The 26,311-nt window shown below is 36.2% G+C and overlaps 1 protein-coding gene across 4 annotated transcripts in view; it reads left to right on the top strand.

Moving 5' to 3' along the window:
• The window catches only part of EXO1 (exonuclease 1), a 28,673-nt gene extending 15,244 nt beyond the window's left edge, over window positions 1-13,429 (top strand). For 3 of the 4 annotated variants that reach the window (XM_017674931.3, XM_073216745.1, XM_037013711.2), the window contains 6 exons: window positions 1,708-1,933; window positions 4,204-4,444; window positions 6,237-6,795; window positions 7,427-7,528; window positions 10,068-10,261; window positions 13,014-13,429. In XM_017674931.3, coding sequence (XP_017530420.3) covers window positions 1,708-1,933; window positions 4,204-4,444; window positions 6,237-6,795; window positions 7,427-7,528; window positions 10,068-10,261; window positions 13,014-13,155 — 1,464 coding nt within the window. In that variant the 3' untranslated portion in view covers window positions 13,156-13,429. The remainder of the gene's footprint in view (window positions 1-1,707; window positions 1,934-4,203; window positions 4,445-6,236; window positions 6,796-7,426; window positions 7,529-10,067; window positions 10,262-13,013) is intronic. The other variant, XM_017674932.3, reaches the window with a different exon arrangement.
• Window positions 13,430-26,311: the final 12,882 nt, after the last annotated feature.

The raw sequence follows: 26,311 nt of genomic DNA, 5'->3' as shown, positions 1-26,311 counted from the left end.
ACCATTCAGTAATTAGCCTTTCAGCTGATCTCTGTTTTTATACAAATAAATCTTCCCACTTTCTGAAGTGTATACTGTTTCTTTGTTACTGTTTCTAGGTTTTGAATGTCCAGTTGCCCCTGTTCTGAAGGCAGGTGGCTATGAATTGACTGCATGGTCAGGTTGAAGATGAGGGCCCAGAGGTCACTAAGCCCCCTCCTCTCAGCCCTCCCTCTACCTGTGGCCTGAAAGGTACTTGGTACCTTAAATTCCTGAGCTTTTTGTAGGTAGAGTAGACTTTTCATTGGTATTCTCTTCTGCAGACATGGGTTTGATGTGTCTTCTGCTAAGTTGTGTGAATTCCTCCATCTATACTGCCTTCACTATGGTTGGGAAGTTACAGGTATCTTCTAATTTTATTGCAGATGGAGTTTGTGTTTATTTCTTGTTCTTAATGTTTTGGGGGATGATTATTGAAAGAAAGGGATGAAAAGTAAGTGCTTATTCTGCTATCTTCTTTATACACTTGAATTATTGATATTATGACTTCATCAGGAACGATTCTTAAGTTTTTCCTTTGTCTCAGAAACTCACATATAGTTGGTTGCGTTGAATGTGTCTAGATATTGCTGGGAATGTTGTGGCTCAGATGGCCATCCTTCATAGGCCCAGATCATTATCAGATCTTTCTGTTTTTCATAGAGAAATTTCTGTAGGTCATCAGTGAGATCTAATGCCATGGACCATTCTATTTAAGCTGTTTTTTTATACCTATTCCTCAATATTCTGAATTGCCACCTTTGCTAATTCTCAAAGTGTATCCTGGATAATGTCACCTTGTCTTATTTATTTTATCCTTTCTTTAAGTGAAAGACTTAGATTAGATTCCAAGTTCAGATGGGTTTTTTTCAAGTGGAAGTCATGCCCTAAGCACCAGCATTTTTTGTGCCTTGGTTAATTTTTCCCTTTGCCTTTCCTACCTACTCTGTTAGAACATCATTGGCATCCTCTTAGCAGATCATTGGCATCCAATATTGTAGCTGTGAATAACTTGTATTAGCATTAAAAATGATTGCTTACCAGTACTTAGCAATTAACTCTCAGAGAAAGTTTTATGCAAGAGTCAGTGTAGACCAAAGTAGCTGGGTCCCTGTATTGTCCACTAAAGATGAACCAAGTGTGGGTCTAATAGAAAACTAGTGCTTTGTAAACTAGATTCTTTCATTTTGAACGCAACCAGTTTCTAGAGATGGGATAGTTGATTACTTTAAATATATGATTTTATGGTTTTGACTTTCAGGTGTTTTGTGAAGAGTACATAAATTATTATTTAGATGCTTGTTGCCAGATGATTATTAAATTAATAATCTAACACCATGTGTTGGAATAATACTGAAATTTTAGAAGTACTTTTTTTCTGGCCTCATTTCTTCAAGTGCAGTTTTGCTTCTTGCACTGTTCATCTTAAGTTCATTTTTTATTTCTTAGCAATGAGCTAACATGGTTGCTTGACCCTTATTAGAAGAGAAACAGACCTAGAAAGACAAGACATACTTAATGGAAAAGTATAGGACCAGCAAAGTAGAAATATTATTAGAGAACAGCTATTTCATGAAAAGCTGTTCAAAAGGTTAATTTAATTATTTCCTTATCATTTATGTTGATACAGAAGGAAATGATTTGACTGTTTTCCTTCTTCAAGTAACCTTTTTCCTTTTACTATTTTAGCCCGCCCAATCTAGAAGTCATACTTGGGGTGACAAAACATGTCAAAATTCATCTACTGTGAATAGCATTTGGCGTAGAAATTGCTCCCCTAAATCTGAGCTGGATAAGGTTTCAGATACCACAAGACTGAAGGAAAATCCAAGTACTGTGGGCATTGAACAAGTGGTTAGTACTAAAAGGTTAAATCTTCCAAGGAAGTCATCCATTGTGAAAAGACCAAGAAGTGGTATGTATTTTGTTTTTGTGAAATTCTAGTGAGTATTGGTCACATTTAAGAAGTTTTTGCTAAACCCAAGGGCATTAAAGTTTTCTCCCGTTTTCTTCTAGAAGTTTTACAGTTTCAGCTCTTATATTTAGGCCTTTGATACATTTTGAATTAATTTTTTTGTATGGTATGAGTCAAGGTGACTTTTTTTGTTATATGTTAGACTAGTTGTTCCTGCACTTTGTGTTAAAAAGAGTATCCTTTCCCCATGAGATTGCCTTGGCACATTGGTTGACAGTTAATTGACTGTATATATGAGTCTCTTTCTGGACTCTATTATTATGTACCCTTGGTCTCTTCCTTTTCTTACGCCTGACACACTGCCTTGGAGCTTTATGGTAAATCTTGAAATCAAGTAGAATGAGTCCCATAAATTCTTTTTTTGAAGAGTCGTTTTGGCTATTCTGTACTCTTTACATTTCCATAACAATTATAGAATCAATCTGTCAGTTTCTTAAAAAAAAGGGCTGCTGAAATTTGGGGATTTACTCTATAGATCAATTTGGGGAGAACTGGTATCTTAACAATATTGAGTTTTCTGATCTGTTTAAGTCCTCTTTAAGTTTTGAGTAATACTTTGTAATATTCAGTGTGTAGGTCTTGTATATCTGTTATCAAATTCATCCCTCTATTTCACACTTTTGATACTATTATAAATGATATTCTTAATTTCAAATATTCGTTGCTAATATATAGAAATGCAGTTGACTTTTGTATATTAATCTTATATTTGATAACTTTATTAAATTCATACATTAGTTTTAGTATCTCTTTTGTAGACTCTGTAGGATTTTCTGTATAGATAATAATATCACCCGCAAATACAGTCTTGCTTCTCCTTCTCCAGTCTGGATGCCTTTTATTTCTTTTTCTTGCCTGCTGAAACCTCCAGTACAATATTGAACAGAAGTGCTGAAATGGAACACTAGGTACTGGAAAAGGGGTTGTTGTGGTTTTTTTTTCTCATTGTAGAACATGTTTAAAAGTAGGGAATAATTGTATTCTGTTCCTTCTCCCCTTCCTTTCCCTCAGATGTCTACATGAATGAATGAACAAAAGTCTAATGACAAAAACCTTTGTAAACTTGAAGTTTATGCTTTTTTTCTTTTTTTAATTTAAGTACAGGTTATTCATGTTGGGCCAAAGTGTCCTAATTTTTTATGAACCTAAGTTTTTTTCACAGTACTATCTCTGAACCTTTGTTTCCTCTTCTAAAATTGCCTATTTCACAAATCTGTATATATTTTATTTAAGGTAAGATATACAAGCCCCTAGCAAACAGCAGGTATAGTATATTATGTTAGTTTCTTCCTTCCCTTCTGCTACCATTAAGGCAGGTTATATTTATGTTTTCCTCTTCTTTGAGGGCTCACAATTACCTACATAGTAAAGCAGATTTAGGCTTTTGCCAGGATCAAAACAAAGTTTACTGATCTAAACTTTTTTTTTAATCATGCATTTTAAAATCTGAGATGTCATCTTCTTGTCTCCAGTATTTTGGTACCCCTATAATTGTACCTAGTAAGCATTTACTCTTATGTGAGTGAAGGCCATTCAGACTGATACTTAATTAGACTAATTTAAAGCACCTTAGAGCTCTTTCTGTGTCCTTACCTTTAATACTTTGTATTATTTCATCTTAATGATTTATTCTGATTCCATAGAATGCATCTGCCACACAGCAGTCCTCTATCTAGCCCCATAGCTAAGTAATAAGGATCACAACTAGAGTACAAATTACTTTTGACTACATGACAGCCATATGTGTGTGTGTGTGTGTGTGTGTGTGTGTGTGTGTGTGTGTGTACACACACCTCAAAAACTGTAACATAAAGCTGATGTGTATAAATAGCTACAAGTTTTATTGGAATGTTTTTAAAATCACACATTAATCATATATTTACATATAAATTATCTTAAAAACTTTTTAACATTTAAAATTAGGCCCTTAGTATAATAGGTAGCCTTACAGAATTGATATATACTGAAGTTTTGGCTTGGGTAACTTCATATACAAGTAATTGACATTAAATTTTGGGTTATTTGTGAAATTAAAACAAGGTTAAGGGAATTTATTTTCTTGAGTCATCCTTGAATTTCCTTTTGTAAGGCATAGTTTATAAAGACATAAGACTTCTTCCTTGGGACAATGAGACATGCTTTGGGAAGATAAGGCCCAGTCTCTTAACTACACACAAAACAGACTTACAGATAACTTTGTTTTTATTTAGAAGAGCTGTCAGAAGATGATATATTGAGTCAATATGCCCTTTCATTTACAAAGAAGACCAAGAAAAATAGCTGTGAAGGTAATAAATCATTGAACTCTGCTGCAGTATTCATGCCTGACCTGGTAGATGGAACTACTATTAAACACTTAAGTACACCACCTACGACAAGAAATAAATTTGCAACATTTTTACAGAGAAAAAAAGATACTGGTGCGGTTGTTGTTCCAGGGACCAGAAGCAGGTATAGTTTTAGCTACAGAATGCTGTGTTTCTATTGTATTGTATACTCTACTGATCTTTAATTGTCTTGAGTAAACAATGAACAGGAATAATCCAACAGTAGACATTGTGGAAGGTGGAAGGCTTATAAGCCAAGCTAAGGAGCTTTTAGTCTTTAGAGGTGATGGGAAACATTTAGAGGATTTTAATCAGGGAAGGGGTGCAGTTTGATTCCTGACTTAGATAGACCACTCTGAGCACTCTGAGTAACAGACTCAAGGGCGGAAAGTGGAGCAGAAAGATCAGTTGGCTGTTAACCATAGTCCCTGTGACAATGAAGTGTCAGAAGTTATTTAGGCATAATATAGTAACTCAAGTAAGAGAATTAATTGATCAGTCCAGTGTTTCTCTAGAAAACTTAGAATATTTTTTGTTTTTCAAGTTTAATAAACCAGGCTGTGGCCAGTTTTGTCTCCGGCAGTGGGAGGCAGATGTTAGGGGGGTGAGCCTCTGATAACCCCTCAGCCTCAATTCAGGTCGTGTTTCAGGCCCTTTTCCCATCGAGTCTTCTCAAGGAAGTATTCACAAGACAAAGGATATTTTTATTCCTCCAAGCCACTCACCTAATGAAAGTTGCTTGTTAACTGTGGGGTAATGGAAAAGAGGGCTCTGGATGATACATGCTGATTAGTAAGTTGTAGAAAGTTGACTTCTTTTATTTGGAGAATTTTTGGAACTTGTGTTTCATTTTCCTGTGTGGGTGAAAATAGAATTTCTCTTTTCTGCCTTAAATGCTGAACTCTTTGGAGACAGCTAATAAGAACAGCATTGTGTGTCTCTAGGTTTTGCCTGTTTAGTTATTGTAGAAGCTTAATGCTGTTGAGGCTGTACCTAGCTGTTTTATGTACTTATGTTAGATGTTTCACTAATAAATTATTCAGAGGTGCTTGGAGAAATTTTTTTCTCCAGCTTATGGTGAAATAGTAAGTCTGATGTATAATTTTCTGATCTGGATTATGTAACATCTAAACTAACTAGATATTATTAAATTAGTTTTCTTGGCTAATCTTCAAGGTTCTTTTATATGTTCTTTTATTCCTCACAACAATATTATGAGATAGTCGGGGTTGGCATTATTTTTTCCATTTTTTTTAAGTGACTGTGCTGAATAATTAATGCCACTTTAGTAATATAGAATTTGGAGATTGATTTAAAAGTCTTAGCCTCAGTATTCAAAATAGTGTACAAGTTTATAGGGTGTGTAAAAAGCTGGTAGATTTGTACACTACAAGTTCCCCAGTGTTGTGCTACTAGAATTAAGCTAAAATGAAGGATAAACAGCTTATTTCTTTCATTTTGCTTTCAAGAAAATATGAACTGACTTTCCTGTTACGTATTTCATTTCTGTTCAGATATTTGACTTTCTGCCACCTGTGAGCCACTGTTTTAGGTACTGAGGAGGGTAGAAAGGCACAGACAGGGCCTGTCCCCCAGGAACTTGTAGTCTTGGAGAAAAAGGTTGGGGAAAGAAGATTATGTTGATAAAGTATAGATAAAATACTCAAGCTCCAAATACATGTATATGGAGATGACTGCTTTTAGAAAGTCCTAAAAATTCATTGTATAAATAAATTTCTCAGTGTGCAAATGTTGGCAAAATCAAAATGTAAACCTTCAAAATCTATTTTGCCTTTATGAAATTATGTATATATGAGACTTTTCTTTAAAGAAACTGGTCCATTTTCCCATTGAATCTTGTCACCTTCCTGAGAAAACTCTAAAATACTTAAGCATTCTGTCATTTTTTCTGTTAGGTTTTTTTGCAGTTCTCTGGATTCTGCTAACTGTGTTTCAGAGAAAGCAAGCAGTCAGCCTCTAGTTAAAGCTGCTATCACCAATACAGAAGCCAGTCTAAATGAATCTGATTGTCTAGATGGCAAGAAGCTGGTTGCTGCGAATGTACATAATTCAAGTGACCAGATTCCAGATGACGTAACTGTGACTGCTGATGAAGCATCTCCATCTTTCGAGAACAGCAAATTCATGAGGACTGTTTCACCACCCACTTTGGGAACACCAAAAAGCTGTTTCAGTTGGTCTGGAAGTCTTGAAGATTTTGCCAGAACGCCGAGCCCATCTCCAAGCACAGCACTGCAGCAGTTCCGTAGAAAGAGTGGCTCTCCCTGCTCTCCACTGGAAATGAACGAGCTGTCTGCTGTGACTCAGTTAAAGAGCAATGAGTCAGGTGATGAATCCCATCCTCCACATGAAGGGGGCTGGTCTTCACAGTCTCAGGAAAGCCTAGAATTATCGCCACACAATTTAAATGGATCAAAACTTTCTCAGCTTTCTAGCAAGGATTCAGATTCAGAGGTAAGTCATGTTATGAAGCCTCTGTTTTCAAATTCTTATGTAAGAGAAAACAGGTTCTTAATCAGATAGTTTGGTAAATTTTGCCTACATTGTGGAAATAACTGTTGTCTTAATTTTTCATTCTAGATCTTACTGTGTAGAAAGTTCAGATTTTATTCCTTTAAGGACTTCTCTGCATCTTTTCTGTTTTAAATTCTTGTACATTTAATCTAACGGCATTTCCGGAATCATTAAGTATTCATTGATACATGTCTCAAGTTGTGGAACCGTTAGGATCTAAGCAGAATGATAAACTATGAAATGAGAAATTATTATAAATTTAATATTTAAATACTTTACATACTCTTGAATACAGATAATATTTGAAACCTTGTAAGAAAACGGCCTTCTTAATGTGATGCTTAGTTTTTTTCAGTGATACTTAAAGTGAAACTGGTGAACATCATTCTTTCTGCATTAGATTCATTTTCTTTTATACTACTCCATGCTTTTTATATTTTCTGAGAAATTTTTTTGTTTATACTGATGTTCTCATTTTACTTGTTTTACATTTTGTTGAATATTGACTAGTCATACAAATTCTGTAGTAAAAATCTAATTTTATGTTACTTTTTGATCCTGGGGAACCTAGGAATCTGATTGCAATTTAAAGTCACTTGATAATCAAGATAATGAGAAATTCAAGCTACATTTATCTCATTTTTTGAAAAAAGACATGCTTCTAAAGAACAAGGTAAAACAATTTTTCTTTTTAAGTTTCAAAAGCAGTGCATGGTTATTACCAGAAAATGAGAAATATAAATAAAATTGAAATGCATATATTCTTATTTGCACAAAAATGTCCATTTTCTAACCTTCTAGGACCATGTTTATACTTTATTGTGGCTGTTTAGGCTGTGAAACCTGCTATATTCTCTAGCAGTATAAAGATTTTCTTCCATATACTTATATAGTATTACCTATAGGGACTCTGTAACATACCATTGTATGAGTTTAGCTAATCCTCTTGTCATTTATCCTAAGTATGTTTTACTATAGCACACAGTGCTGCAATCAAGATCTTGTGGATAAATATTTGAACACCATTCACAATTGGTAGGGATGAAGTCCATGAGTGGTATTTCTGGTCCAAAGGCATGTGTGATTTGAACTTTGAGATATACTGCCAAAAGACCTCTAAAAGCTGTATCTGATGAACCAGTTTTGTTTTGATCAAAATATATAAATATTTACCTAGTGAAAACTTACAAATTAAAGTATATTTTACACTTATGTGTTCTTACCCATCAATGTGAAAACACTTAATTCCTAACTTAAAAATGAGCAAGGCACATGAACAGAAATCACAGAAGTACAAATGGTTGATTAACATATAAAAGCATGTTCAATATCACTAGTAATCAAAAAGTGCAAATTAAAAGAATTAATTTGATTTCTTCCTCTCAGATTTCCAAAAAATATTTTAAATTGTATTCAATTTTTATGAGAATATGAAATGAATAATCACATTAAGAAAGTGTCAATTGTTCTGCCATTTTTGAAAAGCAATTAAGAGTTCAAATAATTTAACCCAGTTAAATGTATTCTAGACTTAAGCTTAAGGAAATAATGAGAGTTTAGGTATAAGACCATCAAATCCCGCATTGCTGACAGTAGTAAAAAATAGGAAATAATCTAAATATCTACAAATAAGGGAATGAATTATTAAATACATTATTCGTTTTAGTTATTAAATAATGGAAATATAGATGAATTTTCTGTTATTTCTTTACTTGTGTTTTTCCATAGTGAACATATATTATTTTTCTAATGCATAAAAACTAAAAATTTCGATAAAATGACCTGTATGTCCATTTGAAAGAAGAGCCCCATCTCATACTATACAAATATAAGTACCCAATATATTAAGATATAAAGTGTAAAATATGTAAATAAGGCTATTTTTTAAATCTATGAGTGAGAAAGTTTTTTTCAAACATACTGTCTTGGGAAGATGTCCATATTATTTTTGAGCGAAAAGGAAAAACATGTTATTAAACAATATGTATAGCATAGTTAAAAATTTTTTAAATACTCATGTTTACATGTTTGTGTTTATATAATCATAGTAAAAGTCTGCTAAAGATACCAAAATTATTTGCAGTGACATACAGGACTAGACATATTAAAAAGTACTTAACTAAAAGGAGTTATGTCTGGACATTAAATCATTGTCTTTTTATCACTATTATTCTTGCTCTCAGAGATTTGCATTGTCAAGAGTTTTTAATTATCACTTCTCTTTTGGTGAAAACTCCTCCCCAGATGAACCTCCTCCTTGCTCCCCAATGTCCATACTTAATATCTCTTTAAAAAAATCATCCTTTTCTTACCTCTAACCATTCTTCTCAGAACATTTTTATTTTTATCTGTTAAATAAAATTATATTATTCTCTTTGTCATTTAGTTTAGAAATCATGTGATTATCCTTTTTCTCAGCCCTTCTACAAGGACTGAAGAAAACACCAAAAACTATGCTCTAGATCCTAATATTTCTGGGTCTTGTTTCTTGCTCTCCATTTTTCCATCACTAACACCTCAATTTAAGATTTCATCTTTACATGTGAACCTTTCCATCGTTTATACACCCTCTGTCAGATTCATCCGTTTTAAAGCCTTGTTTTATATACCTTACTCTTATTCAAAAAAAAAGCAAAACTCTAATGGCTACACATTTCCTACAGCATAAAAGTCAGCCCTACAGTGGAAACAAGCTAAATGTCAGTAGAGATCTGTTTAAGTAAATTATGGCACATTTACACAGTGGAAAAACAGGTAACCTATTCAAAACAAAATTCAGTTTTACATGGGAAGAGGAAAAGTCTCCAAGATACATTATTAAGTAGAATCAAGATATATTAAGTGAAAAATACAAAGCACACAAGTGTGTAATATGCTGCCTGTTGTGCGTGCTCACGTGTATGTGTGTGTGTGTGTGTAAATGGATTTAGTGGAGACACAGGAAACTCATTACAGCAATCACTAGAGAAGTGACAGTGAGGGAGGCCCACTCCTCTCTCTAGTCTAACTCTTGAGTTTAGCACCAGTTACAATTATTGTTTGTTAAGAAATACAGTAATTTCTATAGTTGACATTTGTAAAGAATACCTTTTTATACATTGTTTATAGATGATTTTTCTGTTCCAGTGTATATACATGTAAAGAATAATTGGAAGTTAACTAAAGATAGTTGCTCTAACAGAATAGTATTAAAGCAGGCATTTAATCTTCAGGTTCCTGGGCTGTATAAATCTAGTTCTATGGATAATCTTTCTACAACCAAGATCAAACCTCTAGTACCTGCCAGAGTCAGTGGGCTGAGTAAGAAGCCATCAAATATCCAGAAGAGAAATCATCATAATGCTGAGAACAAGCCAGGATTGCAAATAAAAATCAATGAGCTCTGGAAAAATTTTGGATTTAAAAAGTGAGTTGGCTTGTAACTTACTCTATGATAGGATAAGTTATTTTTTCTGTAGTTTTCAGTTCTCCCAACTCTTATTTTCTCATGAATCAATTTTTTCTTCTCTAACTCTAGTTCTTTTCCTCTATCCCCTTTAGCTGACTCTTTGACAGTTTATTTCACTCCAACTTCTACGTTTTCTTTTAGTGAAAAGATGGCAAAGTAATCCTCATTTCTTAATCTGGCTTTGGGGTCTCTGTTATAGCCAGGTACCCCAGGCCTTAAATGTCTCAGCTTTTTTTTTCCTTCTTATCTCTCAGGATTGTAATGAGAATAAAGTTGCTTTAGACTTGGTGGTGAGAAGGTAATACTGTATCATACTACTTGATATAAGGCAATTTGTTTCTCTATCACATCTAAAATGAGGAGAATCATTGAATATCTGATCAATTTGCCAGACTTCCAACGTGTGTGGGAAACAACGCTTTAAAAGAATTGACCCTCTATATATCTACGTTTTTTAAACCATAAGACTTCCTTCTCTTAGAGTACAAAATTATCATAGAGCAGCATCAATTTTTAATTAATTTTCTTGTTGTCAATTAAGCAAATACGCTGAGAATAAAAAAATTTTTTAAAGAAAATCATATAGGGCAATAGGATTATTCTCTGCTAATAGAAATGTCATAACAATCAGATAAGATGGTATGAGTAGAAACACTTCATAAATAAATAAATGCTATATATTTTTTTAACATTGTGTGAAGTCTAGGATTAAATCAAATAACAGTTCTCAAACTTTCTGCCTTGAGGAACACTTTATACCCTTAACAATTATTGTCGGCCCAAAAATACTTTGGCTTATATCAATATTTAGCCATCTTAAAAATTAAAATGGACATTTTAAAAATATTTATTTATTTATTTTTAAGTAGTAATAATCCCATTACATGTTAAATCAGTAAATATTTTTATAAAACCGACCATGTTTTCCAAAACAAAAAAAAAGTGAGATGAATGACATTGTTTTAAATTTTTGCAAATGTTTACTCTTTGGTTTAATAAAACTGAGCAGGATAATTATCTCTTTCTGTCTTTGACCTGTTATGATATGTTGCCTTGGATGAAGTATATGAATACGATCTGGCCCCACACTTACTAATATATTTTAGTAGCCTTTTTATTTTATTTTTATTTATTTATTTTATATATTTTTATATATTTATTTTATTAAGGTATTATTGCTTTACACTCTTATGAAGGTTTCACATGAAAAAACAATGTGGTTACTACATTAATCCATGTTATTGTGTCCTCCCCATGCTCCATTGCAGTCAGTGCCCAACAGTATATAGTAAGATGCCACAGTCACTATTTGCTAGCCTTTTTATTTGTGAATTTTCTTTTTTGATATACCAAAATTCAAGCTGTAGTTTCTTAAAGATTAGTTACAACGTAGAGTATGAAACCATGTCAATTGACTTCATACTCTTACATTACAGATCATTGGTCCATATTCTACTTTGAGTCCATATTTTGCTCATGCATGATTTGATAACATCATGCATTGCTCATTTGGAAAATGGCAGTTTACTGAATTGTGCTGGTCTTCCAAATGTTAACACATTTCATTTTAAATAATATTTAAAGAGCATGATATCAGCAAAGTCTTTGAGTATTAGATGGCAGATAAAATTTGAATTCTTATTTTCACTTGAAAGCTTGAATTTTATCATTGGCAACAAATACCAATAGTTGTTTTGTTGAAGTAACAAACAAGTTCTCTGTTTGTTTTAGAGAAGCCCTTTGCCAAATACCTAAATTAGAATAACCACAGTGTCACAAGTGAATTTTTACTGGAGATAACCATCATACTTCACTATGCAACGAAAGTGCCTTATTTATTTTTCCCATTTTGTTACAGAATGTTAAGAAGTTGAGAGGGTTGAGATTTAATAAAATTAATGATTTCTTACTACTTCATTAAGAATGTTAAGTGAGACTTTTTTTTTAACTGCCAGTATATGGAACTATTAGTATTTCCTGTACAGCTTGGTGTTGTCCTGATGCTAAGTTGCCAGCAGCTTTACTCAGTTCTGCTTGTGGACTATCAGTACAAATATCAGTATAGGGGAAAAGAGATAAAGTCTAAATATGGCTGTGGAAGTAGTTTTGATCTTGCAAACCTGCTGAAAGGGTCTTAGAAATGTTTAGGAGCTCAGAGACCATACTTTGAGAATTGCTACTAGAGAGAAATTAAGGGTGCGGTAGTATTTTTAAATGTCTTTGGAATATAAGACTTCCTGTTGTTGAATTTTTGTTAACGGAAGACAATTATCTTTCTTTTGTTCGTAATAAGATGAATTCTTACAGACAGAGCTCCCTTCCAGAAAAAAATCTTGAGGGGGAGGTAAAAGATAGTGGTTAAACATTTGTTTGTGCTTCTTAATGTTAGTTCTTAGACTTGAGGGGTGCTAAAAAGAGAGGAACTGAAGTTTCTTTATAGGACTCATCCTGCCTTAGCAGGCATACATTAGTACTGGCCTAGCACCTTCTTTGAAAAGTGATGTAGGAAGCAGGAAGGGGAACTAAGAAGCCAAAGTTGAATTTTGTTAGGCAGTTTCAGAGGAGAACCTGAATTTGTCATATAACGAATTGAGACAAATTGTACAATAAAGGGTCTTATCCTCTTCTTACACCTCTGTTATGTCTAGGTAGTATTTCTGTGATAATCAGTACCCTTAAAAACAGCAAATTTATGTATTATATTTTACAGAGATGCTGAAAAACTTCCTTCTTGTAAAAAGCCAGAACCCCTGTCTCCAGTCAAAGATAACATCCAGCTGACTCCAGAAACAGAAGAGGATATATTTAACAAATCTGATTGTACACGTGTCCAGAGAGCAATATTCCAGTGACGAGGCAGCTGGGAGGCCATTGCCTGCAAGAAAGCCTCTATCAATTTGAAGTTCTATTAGGGAATGAGGCAGTTCTCTGAAAGATTTATTCTTAGATCTATAACATTTTTTAAAGCACAGTTTGTATATTAATTATGTAATTGTTTCTTTTGTTCAGCTTTTTATATTGTCATAAGAAGCTAACTAGAGAAACAATTTTATCTTTGATAGTTTTTGGAAGTTTCAGTGTTAATTGGACAAGTCCCTTGGAATTTATAAAAATCTACTTTAAAGATTTCTGTAGTGTTGTCAAGTTTAAGGATGGCAAATGAAAACCACAGGTCTTTATTATTTTATCCTAGGTGAAATCACTTTATTTCTCCAAGCTTTAAAATTGTCACCTGCCTTTCCTGTCTGTCTTTCAGGGTTAGTTAAAATAAAGTTGCTGGGATGGGATGGTTAGTTGGAAGGGTTAAAGATCATTGCACAAGTGAAACATTGTGCTCTGTCATCCCTGAAGAGTTCGGGTTGCAGATTAACAGTGAAGGAAAGCTGATTTTAGACTCATGTAAAAGGAACTATTTATGTCATTAGTATTCTTAAACTTCAAAATAGCCTCAGATTTTCTTAAGAAGTCTTTTTTGAAGTGTGGGTTAAAAAAATTTTGTGACATATATTTTAAACTAGTGTGGTAGATGCAGTGTAAAGTTCTACACCGCAGGGTCTATTATATGTAATCTCTGCAAAGATGTAGGAAGATACCTGGAAAGAAAACCCACTTTGCACGTGAAGATCTGAAGTCAGTAGCAGAAAGTAAGGAATTATTAACGTATCTGAGATAATAGAGGATAAAGGAAAGGAAACAGCATTTTTATTTTTAAATGAGACTTAGAAGACTCTTAGATAAAGAGGTCAGAATGAAACAAAAAGCATAAAGTTGTAAGAAACAGCATAAAATTTGAACAAGCAAAACTAAAAACCAGTCTCTAGAGACCAAATCCAAAGAACAAAAGCAAATTTGTATTCTGTATGAACATTTCCTGTTACAGAACAAAGAATGTGAATCAATATCTGCAATGTTTATCTCCTCACCCATTTAGAATGCCACTTAAATAATAGAAAAGGAATAGGATGTACTATAAATCCACAAGGTTTAACAGAAGAAGAGACATCAGGCCAGTAAATGGAATTGGTAAGTGACTTAGCAACAAAATGATTCATTCCTCCAGTGGCGGAAGCCAACAAGAGGTAAAAGTTTAGACAAGCTCAATAAATGCAGACATGCTGGTTACCAAGGGCTTGAGATAAGGCTGAAAATGGAACTGATTGAAAACCTTTAAAAACAGTATAGGAGAAGGGGAGAAGGGCAGCAGTACCATCACCTTTCAGTTCTCCAATCCCCACATAACAAACTGGATAGCAAAATCTAAAACCTATGAACAACATAACAACAAATTTAGGTGATATGATATCCTTAAATCCCAAAGTCTAAGTGGAGGACAATAAGCCACCAGCAGCCACAAGACCACAAGATGGTTCTGGTATCTATTCTGGGGAAGCAGAGGAAGGCAAGCAGGGATCTGAAACATCTTGAGAACAGAATCTTGGATTAACTTGAAATGCAAGCATTTGAGGCTGGAAACAGCATTGGAAACTCTTCACTCAAATGGTACATGACTGAGAGGCCTCTAATGGCTGAAAGACGGACGCAGTCTAGTCCACGCGAACTGTGGAAACTGATTTGCTAAGGCTCCCTTCTAAGGCAGATTCCCCCACAGGAGAGAAGCTGCTGGGAGTAAGACCAACACTGAGCAGGAGAGGGACAGTAAACACAAAGGGAAGGTTACGTACAAGTGGAAGAAGGAACTGATGAATCATACAATACCCTTTTTTGAACATACAACTGAAGTTTAAGAAGCTCCCATAAACAATGCTTGCTTCTCAAAGATTAAGAAAACCAACTTTACTTTAAAAAGGAAACAAAAATGTTTAGATCCATCTCTTACAAAGTTAAAAGAATCAAGAGCACAACTTTACAGATAATGTACAAATCAAAACCAGCCCATTTGGAAATGAAAGTTAAGAAAATGATAGAAGAGGTGGAGCCAAGATGGCGGTGTGAGTAGAGAAGCAGAAATCTCCCAAAAACATACATATTTTTGAAAATACAACTATTCTGGAAAGAGACCAGAACACACAGGACAACAGCCAGGCTACATCTGCATCTGCAAGAACCCAGCGCCTCACGAAGGGGGTAAATACCATGGCCCGGCTGGATCTGAGCGCCCCTCACCCCAGCTCCTGGCAGGAGGAGGAGTCGGAACAGGGAGGGAGAGGGAGGTCAGGACTGCTAAATACCCAGCCCTAGTCATCCACACCAGGAGCAGAGAGACACTGTGTGGTCTGCTGCATACTACGGAAACGGGATAGTAAAACTTAAGAGTGGGTCCCCGCAGCCGGCGCCCCTGGAACAAACAAAACTGTTTTTTGAAAGTCTTAAAGGGACAGGGACCTCACAGCTGGACGGAGGTGACCTGGCACAATCAGCACAACCTGGGGAACTCTAGGCACCCTAACTCCCTGGGCAGCAGCACAGCTCCGAGGCCTCTCACAGTGATAGCCTCCTGCCCATTCCTGCTCTGGCGCGGCCCTGCCATAGCAACTGCATGCGGACGTTCCTTCACAATGGCCGAGCAAGAATCAGAAACTCTGTCTGCGTGCAACTGCCCAGCATAAGCCACTAGAGGTTGCCGTTCTCCCAGGAAAGAAAGGCCACAAACTAGCAAGAAGGGACGTACTCCAAGCTGACATGCCAACTACCCATGACTATCTCTATCACCATGAAAAGGCAGAAGAATTTGATACAGACCAGATTAACACATACAGTCTCCCCTGAAAATGAATCTGGGTAGATATACCTAACCAATCTTCCTGAAAAAGAATTTAAAACTAAGGTCATAACCATGCTGATGGACTTGCAGAGAAATATGCAAGAGCTAAGGAGGGAGAATACAGAAATGAAACAATCTCTGGAAGGATTTAAAAGCAGAATGGATGAAATGCAAGAGGCCATTGATGGATTAGAAAGCAGAGAACAGGAATGCACAGAAGCTGACGCAGAGATAAAAGGATCTCCAGGATTGAAACAATATTAAGAGAACTGTGTGACCAATCCAAAAGGAACAATATGCGCATTATAGGGGTACAAGAAAAAGAAGAGAGAAAAAGGGATAGAAAGTGTATTTGAAGAAACAATTGCTGAAAAATTCCCCAAACTGGGAGAGGAAATAGTTGCTTAGACCACAGAAGTACACAGAACCCCCAGCAGAAGGGACCCAAAGAGGGCAACACCAAGACACATAATAATTAAAATGGCAAAGCTCAAGGACAAGGACAGAATTTTAAAGGCAGCTAGAGAGAGGAAAAAGGACACCTTACAAAGGAAAACCCATCAGGCTATCATCACACTTCTCAACAGAAACCTTACAGGCCAGAAGAGAATGGCATGATATATTTAATGCATTGAAACAGAAGAGCCTTGAACCAAGAATACTCTATCCAGCACGATTATCATTTAAATATGAAGGAGGGAATTTGCCTCCCACAAACCACCTCTACAGGGTATTTTAGAGAGACTGCTGTAGATGGGAGCACTCCTAAGGCTAAACAGATGTCGCCAGAGAAAATAAAGTCACCTACCCACAAAAGCAGTCAAAGGAAACACAAAATAGCACAGAATAAAATACCCAACATATAAAGAATGGAGGAGGAGGAATAAGAAGGGAGAGATAAAGAATCATCAGACAGTATTTTTATATAATAGCTCAATAAGCGAGTTAAGTTAGATACTAAAGAAGCTAACCTTGAACCTTTGGTAACCACGAATCTAAAACCTGCAATGGCAGTAAGTACATATCTTTCAATAATCATCCTAAATGTAATGGACTGAATGCACCAATCAAAAGACACAGAGTAGTAGAATGGATAAAAAAGCAAGACCCATCTATATGCTGCTTACAAGAGACTCACCTCAAACCCAAAGACATGCACAGACTGAAAGTCAAGGGATGGAAAATATATTTCATGCAAACGAGAAAAAAGCAGCTGTTGCAGTACTAGTATCAGACAAAATAGACTTCAAAATAAAGTAACAAGAGATAAAGAAGAATATTACATAATGATAAAGGGCTCAGTCCAACAAGAGGATATAACCATTATAAATATATATATGCACCCAACACAGGAGCACCAGCATATGTGAAACAAATACTAACAGAATTAAAGGAGGAAATAGAATGCAGTGCACTCATTTTGGGAGACCAACACACCACTCACTCCAAAGGATAGATCCACCAGACAGAAAATAAGTGAGGACACAGAGGCACTGAACAACACACTAGAACAGATGGACCTAATAGACATCTATAAAACTCTATATCAAAAGCAACAGGATACACATTCTTCTCAACTGCACATGGAACATTCTCCAGAATAGACCACATACTGGGCCACAAAAAGAGCCTTAGTAAATTCAAAAAGACTGAAATTCTACCAACCAACTTTTAAGACAACAAAGGTATAAAATTAGAAATAAATTGTACAAATAAAATAAAAAGGACCACAAACACATGGAGGCTTAACAACATGCTCCTAAATTATCAATGGATCGACCAAATCAAAATAGAGATCAAACAATATATGGAAACAACACAGAGCTCTAACTTCTGTGGGACAGAGTGAAAGCACTCTTAAGAGGAAAGTATATGGCAATTCAGGCTTATTTAAAGAAGGAAGAACAATCCCAAATGAATAGTCTAACGTCACAATTATCAAAACTGGAAAAAGAACAAATGAGGCCTAAAGTCAGCAGACGGAGGGACATAAGATCAGAGAAGAAATAAATATAATTGAGAAGAATAAATAGAAAAAATCGATGAAACCAAGAGCTGGTTCTTTGAGAAAATAAAATAGATAAGCCTCTAGCCAGACTTATTAAAAGAAAAAGAGAACACACATCAACAGAATCAGAAACGACAAAGGAAAAATCACGACGGACCCCATAGAAATACAAAGAATTATTAGAGAATACTATGAAAACCTATATGCTAATAAGCTGGAAAACCTAGAAGAAATGGACAACTTCCTAGAAAAATACGACCTTCCAAAACTGACCAAGGAAGAAACACAAAATCTAAACAAACCAATTACGAGCAAAGAAATTGAATTGGTAATAAAAAAACTACCCAAGAACAAAACCCCAGGGACAGATGGATTTACCTTGGAATTTTATCAGATATACAGATATAATACCCATTCTCCTTAAAGTTTTCCAAAACATAGAAGAGGAGGGAATACTCCCAAACTCATTCTATGAAGCCAACATCACCCTAATACCAAAACCAGGCAAAGACCCTACCAAAAAAGAAAATTACAGACCAGTATCCCTGATGAACATAGATGCAAAAATACTCAACAAAATATTAACAAACCAAATTCAAAAATACATCAAAAGGATCATGCACCATGACCAAGTGGGATTCATCCCAGGGATGCAAGGATGGTACAGCTTTCGAAAATCCATCAACATCATCCACCATATAAATAAAAAGGACAAAAGCAAACAGTCATCTGCATAGATGCTGAAAAAGCATTTGACAAAATTCAACAACCATTCATGATAAAAACTCTCAACAAAATGGGCATAGAGGGCAAGTACCTCAACATAATAAAGGCCATATATGATAAACCCACAGCCAACGTCATACCTAACAGCGAGAAGCTGAAAGCTTTTCCTCTGAGATTGGGTACAAGACAGGGATGCCCACTCTCCCCACTGTTATTCAACATAGTATTGGAGGTCCTAGCCATGGCAATTAGACAAAACAAAGAAATAAAAGGAATCCAGATAGGTAAAGAAAAACTGTCACTATTTGCAGATGACGTGATACTGTACATAAAAGACCCTAAAGACTCCATGCCAAAACTACTAGAACTAATATCAGAATACAGCAAAGTTGCAGGACACAAAATTAACACAGAAATCTGTGGCTTTTCTACACACTAACAATGAACTAATAGAGAAATCAGGAAACAATTCCATTCACACTTGCATCAAAAAAAATAAAATACCTAGGAATAAACCTAACCAAGGAAGTGTAAGACACTCTTAAGAAAAATTAAAGAGGACACTAACAAATGGAAACTCATCCCGTGCTCTTGGCTAGGAAGAATTAATATCATAATGGCCATCCTGTCCAAAGCAATATACAGATTTCATGCAATCCCTATCAAATTACCAATAGCATTCTTCAATGACCTGGAATAGTTCAAAAATTCATATGGAAACACCAAAAACCCTGAATAGCCAAAGCAGTCCTGAGAAGGAAGAATAAAGTGGGGGGGATCTTGCTCCCCAACTTCAAGCTCTGCTACAAAGCCACAGTAATCAAGACAATATGGTACTGGCACAGAACAGAGCCACAGACCAGTGGAACAGAGTAGAGACTCCAGACATTAACCCAAACATATGGTCAATTAATATATGATAAAGGAGCCATGGACATACAATGGGGAAATGACAGCCTCTTCAACAGTTGGTGTTGGCAAAACTGGACAGCTACATGTAAGAGAATGAAACTGGATCATCATCTAACCCCATACACAAAAGTAAATTCGAAATGGATCAAAGACCTGAATGTAAGTCATGAAACCATAAAACTCTTAGAAAAAAACATAGGCAAAAATCTCATGGACATAAACTTGAGTGACTTCTTCATGAACATATCTCCCCGGACAAGGGAAACAAAAACAAAAATGAACAAGTGGGACTATATCAAGCTAAAAAGCTTCTGTACAGCAAAGGACACCATCAATAGGACAAAAAGGTACCCTATAGAATGAGAGAATATATTCATAAATGACAGAGCTGATAAAGGGTTAACATCCAAAATATATGAAGAGCTCCCGCACTTCAACAAACAAAAAGCAAATAATCCAATTAAAAAATGGGCATAGCCGCTGAACAGTTCTCCAAAGAAGAAATTCAGATGGCCAACAGACACATGAAAAGATGCTCCACATCGCTACTCATCAGAGAAATGCAAATTAAATCCACAATGAGACATAACCTCACACCAGTAAGGATCTCCACCATCCAAAAGCCAGACAACAACAAATGTTGGTGAGGCTGCGGAGAAAGGGGAACCCTCCTAAACTGCTGGTGTGAATGTAAATTAGTTCAACCATTGTGGAAAGCAGTATGGAAGTTCCTCAAAAAGCTCAAAATAGAAATAACATTTCACCCAGGAATTCCACTTCTATGAGTTAACTCTAAGGATGCAGCAGCACAGTTTGAGAAAGAGATGCACCCCTATTTTTAATCGCAGAACTATTTACAATAGCCAAGAAATGGAAGCAACCTAAGTGTCCATCAGTAGATGAATGGATAAAGAAGATGTGGTACATATACACAATGGAATACTATTCAGCTGTAAGAAGAAAACAAATCCTACAATTTGCAACAACATGGATGGAGCTAGAGGGCATTATGCTCAGTGAAATAAGCCAGGCAAAGAAAGACAAGTACCAAATGATTTCACTCATATGTGGAGTATAAGAACAAAGAAAAACTGAAGGAACAAAATGGCAGCATAATCACAGAACCCAAGAATGGACTAACAGTTACCAAAGGGAAAGGGACTGGGTAGGATGGGTGGGAAGGGAGGGATAAGGGCAGGGAAAATGGAAGGGGGCATTATGATTAGCATCTATAATGTGGTGGGGCAGGGGCATAGGGAGGGCTGTACAACACAGAGAAGACTAGTGACTACAGCATCTTACTACACTGATGGACAGTGACTGTAAAGGGGTATGTGGGTGGGGGGACCTGATAATAGGGGGAGTCTAGTAAACAGTGTTCTGCATGTAATTGTAGATTAATGTTAACAAAATTTTTTTAAAAAGAGTGATAGAAGATATGAGGGAAACTTAAGAATTAGAAAAACTCAGAAATAAGGTAAACTCAGGAAAGCTTTAAAAATAAACATTTCAGAAATGAAGGCAAAACTAAGATGCAAGGAAATAAACACCATAAATAATGCCATAAATAGGTAAATGCAAAATGTAAAGAGATTAGGAAATGACAGATACTGAAAACAAGGGACAAAAGTCCAATATACAGATAATAGATTAAAGAGAAAATTATAATTTCAGGAAACTAGGTTTAAAAATTGAAACTATTTTTAAAGTGCAATCTTGTACCTAAGATTAAAATCTTGATTATCAAGACATGAGTAATAAATTTACTTTTTAAAAAAATCCTTTGAGTTGGTAACAACAGCAGGTGACATGTAAGAAAGAAATAGATGGTTATCACTGCCACAATTAGCCTTTATGCCTGAAGAAAGTGGAGTAACATTTTGAAGACACTCAAGGAAAAATGTAAACGAGGATTTTATTTCCAACAAAATTGACTTTCAAGTATAAAGGGCACAGATTTATCCAGCACAAAGGAATTTCAGAAATAGTTTCCTTAAACTCTTCCTAAGGAATCTATCAAAAAATTAGCTCCATTTGATAACTAATATAGAGAAATAGCACCGTAAAGACTGGTGGTGGGCATTTAACATAGACTTAACTTGTATAATTAACAATCGGACTTACAAGGGAGAGTGGTATGCAGTGACTATGTCCAGAGGACATGGTAGTACAACTGAAAAAAGGGGAGAGCATATGAAGAAGCATTTGGGTTAGCTGGTGGTAGACTGGTAGTGTTATTTTAGGATTGTTTTATGTATAATGTATGGTAGAACAAATGTATAGGGTATTTTAATTCATTCCCATTTTCTTAGGAACCAGGATTCCTAGTATGGGGAAAAGGAGGTACAAATGTGACATAGAACAGGTTAATTTTTTTTACTCCCTGTAGTTTTGAATTTGAGATCGGAAGTACTAACAGAAACTTAAAGAGTATATACAATTGCATGTAATGCTTTATATACACACACACTTAAGAGACCTAGAAAAAATTAGCCAATCCAGTACCAGTAAACTCCCTGTACTCAGCTTGTAGTCTTAAAACACCATTTTTCGCTAAAAGAAACCAGAGCTGCTTGGAAATAAGTCTGGAAGGAAATGTGAAAGATAAGCCATCATGAAGATAAGTGGTCACTTTGAGGATGGTAAGACTATCAATTCATTATCTTGAAAATGTGGGGGAAAGGAGAAAGCATCTTCCATGCGTTTTTCTGAACTCTACCACTGGGTAACCAAACAGCAGAAGGAGGGGGAAAAATATTTTTAGTGGTCTAATAGTGAAAAAGAAGATAACATTTTGCAACTGCCAGTGGATTAATGGATGTAGACTTTTCCAGCTGCTGTTAATATCACAAAAAAAGAGACAACCAGACATGTTATACCTTTTAATAAAAGAACTCAACATCCTCTACTCGTGCCAAGAGACTGGAGATGAGTCTGATCCCGCCTCAGATCCAGCTGCCGCCAAAGCCCATAAAATTGCAGGAGAAACTACAGGTCAAATGCCCTGGGACTTTCAACATGTAAATTGTAGGGAAAGAAACAGAGACAGAAATTCCATATTAAAAAGTGGACGAAACCAAACTAGATCATTTAGGGATGCACATTTTGTTGATAAAACAATAGAAATACACAAGGAAGTGATAACCAAAATTCAGGATGGTGGTTCCTCCAATGCTGGAGGGCACTGATACTAGGATAAAGCACATGGAAGGGTTTCTAAGAGTAGCTGGCAAAGTTTTATTTGATTAAAATACACTGGGTGGTGTATTTCATGACAGTTTGTCTTCTAATAACATAATAGCTTATTAAGCTGTCTGTGTCATAAAGTAAGGTGTTATCCTTATAACTTCTTATGCCGTTGAGCTATTTTGTGGGTAATAGTACTGTATTTCATCAATGCACCATTTTGTTTTTTAAAAAAAAATGACACTCCATCAACTCTAAGACGCTATATTCAAAAGTGTTACAGTGTATATTTAGAGTAGATGGAATGCAGCAGACACCACAGAGCCTGTCCCTCATGCACAAAAGCAACTAAGAGCAAAAGCTTACTCTGAGAACATTTGTCCCCAGACAGCCTCTGATCTTAAAAAACATGCAGCACAGCTGAGGGGCCAGTGAGGCACTGTGCTGAGAGGAGGGATAAAGGTCAAGCACTCTGAAGAGTGGTCCTGGCCCCATGCCCACAGGCTCCCGTTCTCTCTCCTGTTGGGATTCCAGTCACACCAGCTTGGGCTGCTCAACCCTGTCCAGCTCTCCATACTACTATGCTGACTTCTTACTCCCAGTTTGGGTCATTTCTACTGACATACTTTCAAGTTTATCAGGTCTTTCCTTGGCTCTTCATCTCTGCTGTTTTATTTTTGTTTCTAACATTTCCACCTTACTCTTACAGTTTCTATCTCTTGACTGACATTCCCTCATCTGCTCCCGCGTATTACCCACCTTTTCCACCAAAATGTATGAACCATTGTTACATTAAATTTCTGTTACTTCCAGTATCTGGGTCATCTCTGAATCTGGCTCTGGATCTTGTGTCTTTCACAGTGTCATTTTTCTTGTTTGTGTGTGTGTGCATGTGTGTCAGATTTTGATTGAGTGCTTCACCACCTATGCTGATGAAGAGCAAACAGTAGAGACAAGTAAAGAATATTTATGGCCAGATATGGTCATGCCTCATCTCCTACCAGGTCGTTAGTGTGAGGCGTTTGGTAGTTGAGTCAAGAGTTTGACTGGGCTGGGTTTGTTACTATGATCATAGTGAAGGGTACCTCTAGGACTTCAAATTTCTCTAGTGTCACCTTGGGTTGGGTGGGGCAGTGGTGCCAGGATGCTGTTTTCCTCAGCATCCCTGTTCCATCCTCAGCTGTCAGCATTCCTTATGCACCTGGGCTCCAAGGCTCACTCTCCCTGCCCTTGCTCCTCTCCAGCATTGGGCTGCTGTTGCTTATTTGGTGCCTGCCTAATGGCTAGATGCAGTCTGCATTATTAAATGTGCCGATTTTATTAGATTTTACAATCCTCTGCACAGTAAGGAATTATCCACCTTCATTTCCTAATTCCCAGCAAGATCTTGGCAACATGGCCAATGTTCCACATTCTTTTCAAATGATGTGTAGTTCCCAGGTACTGCATATTGTAAAACATCTGAAGTCTTTCTAAGCACATTTCCGTGTTTGGCACTGTTGACTCTTGGTTTAGGGGGGACAGAAGAATGAATGAGAGAATTCCAGTGACTAATCAGAAGACTTGAGCAGTAATTTTGACTTGCCTATCGCTCTAAGTGACTTTGCATAAACCACTAACTTGTCTTTTTTCTTCAACAGACAAACATGAGTTGACCTGTAACTCAGAAAAGGCAGCTCCAAAATTCTGTGAACCAAACAGTAACCATTTAAAAAGACTATTCCAGAAGCTCCACAAGAGAGCAGCTCCTTCACATTGCTCAATGTCTGAAGAGATTCTAAGCACCTGTTTTAAAAACTCACCCACTTATGTAATATTTTATTGTACTTTTTAAAATTATACAAGTAGAGCACAAATACATTCAGTCTTATAAAAATTCCAACATTACAGACTAACTTGAGGTCTCTTTGGATTGGCACTCCCAATCCTAATTCCCCTCCCTGTTACCAGGTTAGCAGGTATTTTATTTTCTATGAAATGGTTTTTTTTTAACATAATTTCTGCAACAAACTTTAATCCACATGCAATATGAACATTTCCTGTTAACATACATAAACTTTTATTTTTGTTTCTAACATTACTCTTCTTAATGTCATAAAATCTATTTTATTACATATTATAAATAAATTTAGTGCCATATCATTTCTTAATGACTTCTAGATTTTTTCCCAATATTCAAACAATGTTTCATTGAATATTTTGATATTACACTTCTGAAAAAAGTGAAGAGCCTCACAAGATTCCCTGGTAATTGAGATTTCAAAGTTAATTTATTAAACCAAAGTAAGCATGTTTGAATAATTTTACTTAGCCATAAAAATACATGAATTCACAGAAAAGGGACTAAAAGAGGAGAAAACGTTTGACAGCTTTTCTTGAACTCACTTAGGTGAACCGCCTTCTGTAATGCAAATCGTTCCGAGATACCATTCTGTTACAGCGTTTCCTAGGTATGTTTTTGTCTTAGGCTGGATTATATCTAAGCAACAAATCTGCCTGTCAATGCCGAGAATGGAAGCGAGAAAGGAATGGCCAAGTGTGGCCAACTCTGCAAGGGCACGTGCCATCTCCGTTACTTATCTCTGTATCCTCCTAAAGGCTAAGAAAGAGTTTGCTGGGAATGAGCCACTTACATTTCATGTACACAAAAAAAGTTAAACGTAACATGTCTGACAATATTAACGTAAAATGAATTGTACCTACAGCAAATATTCCTGAAAAAAGGTTGAGCCCCTCTTTGGGACCTCTTAGGGTTTGGAACCTTTCTGGGCTTGGATGAGAACTTGGAGATGGAGGTAGGTAAGAGGTATTGGGGAGGAGGGGTGTGTTCTGTGTGGGGACTCTGGTCAAAGTATGGGGCCCAGGGTGCACAGAGCAAGGAAGTAAGGCAAGCTGGACAGGATCAAAGGGTTTTCACTGCAGGGAGAGGGATGACGGTGGAAATTCAGGATGGGAATCTGACCGCAAAAGGTGTTCAGTGGAGTTTGGGCTCGACCTCCAGGCAGCAGAGGCAGTAAAGTTTTTTCTGAACAGCCAGTCTGTCTTGTCTTCCTGTCTCCCTTCTCTTTCTGAAGTTCCAGTTGATGCCGGTGTTCTTGTTTGCAGAGCTGAAGAATGACAGTCAAGGTAGGAGAGCAAGGTACAGGCTTTTATTTAGAGATACAGTGAAAGGACAGAGCTACCAGCTCACGCCAGGATGGGACAAGAGAGTCCCTAGTGGTGCATTGTCTAGGGGGTTTTATAGACAGTTGAGGATTTTTTGGGAACATGAAAAAAACTTAGGGGTGTGGACTTGTTAAGTGGTCTCTGGATGTTTAGAATTAACTCAAGCAACTTCCTCTGAAAATTTCTCCCTGAGATACCAACATCTTGGTCTGGGGGCACAGGAAACAAGGCCACCTGCTCAGCCCCCCAAGGTGGGCTGAGGTATTGTTTGCTAAAGAGTAAGTTAAGA

Source organism: Manis javanica, chromosome 11, assembly GCF_040802235.1.
Source record: "Manis javanica isolate MJ-LG chromosome 11, MJ_LKY, whole genome shotgun sequence".
In the NCBI taxonomy this organism is placed as follows: domain Eukaryota; kingdom Metazoa; phylum Chordata; class Mammalia; order Pholidota; family Manidae; genus Manis; species Manis javanica.
Note: the sequence above shows the minus strand (reverse complement) of the source record. Positions and strands in the feature narration are given on the sequence as shown.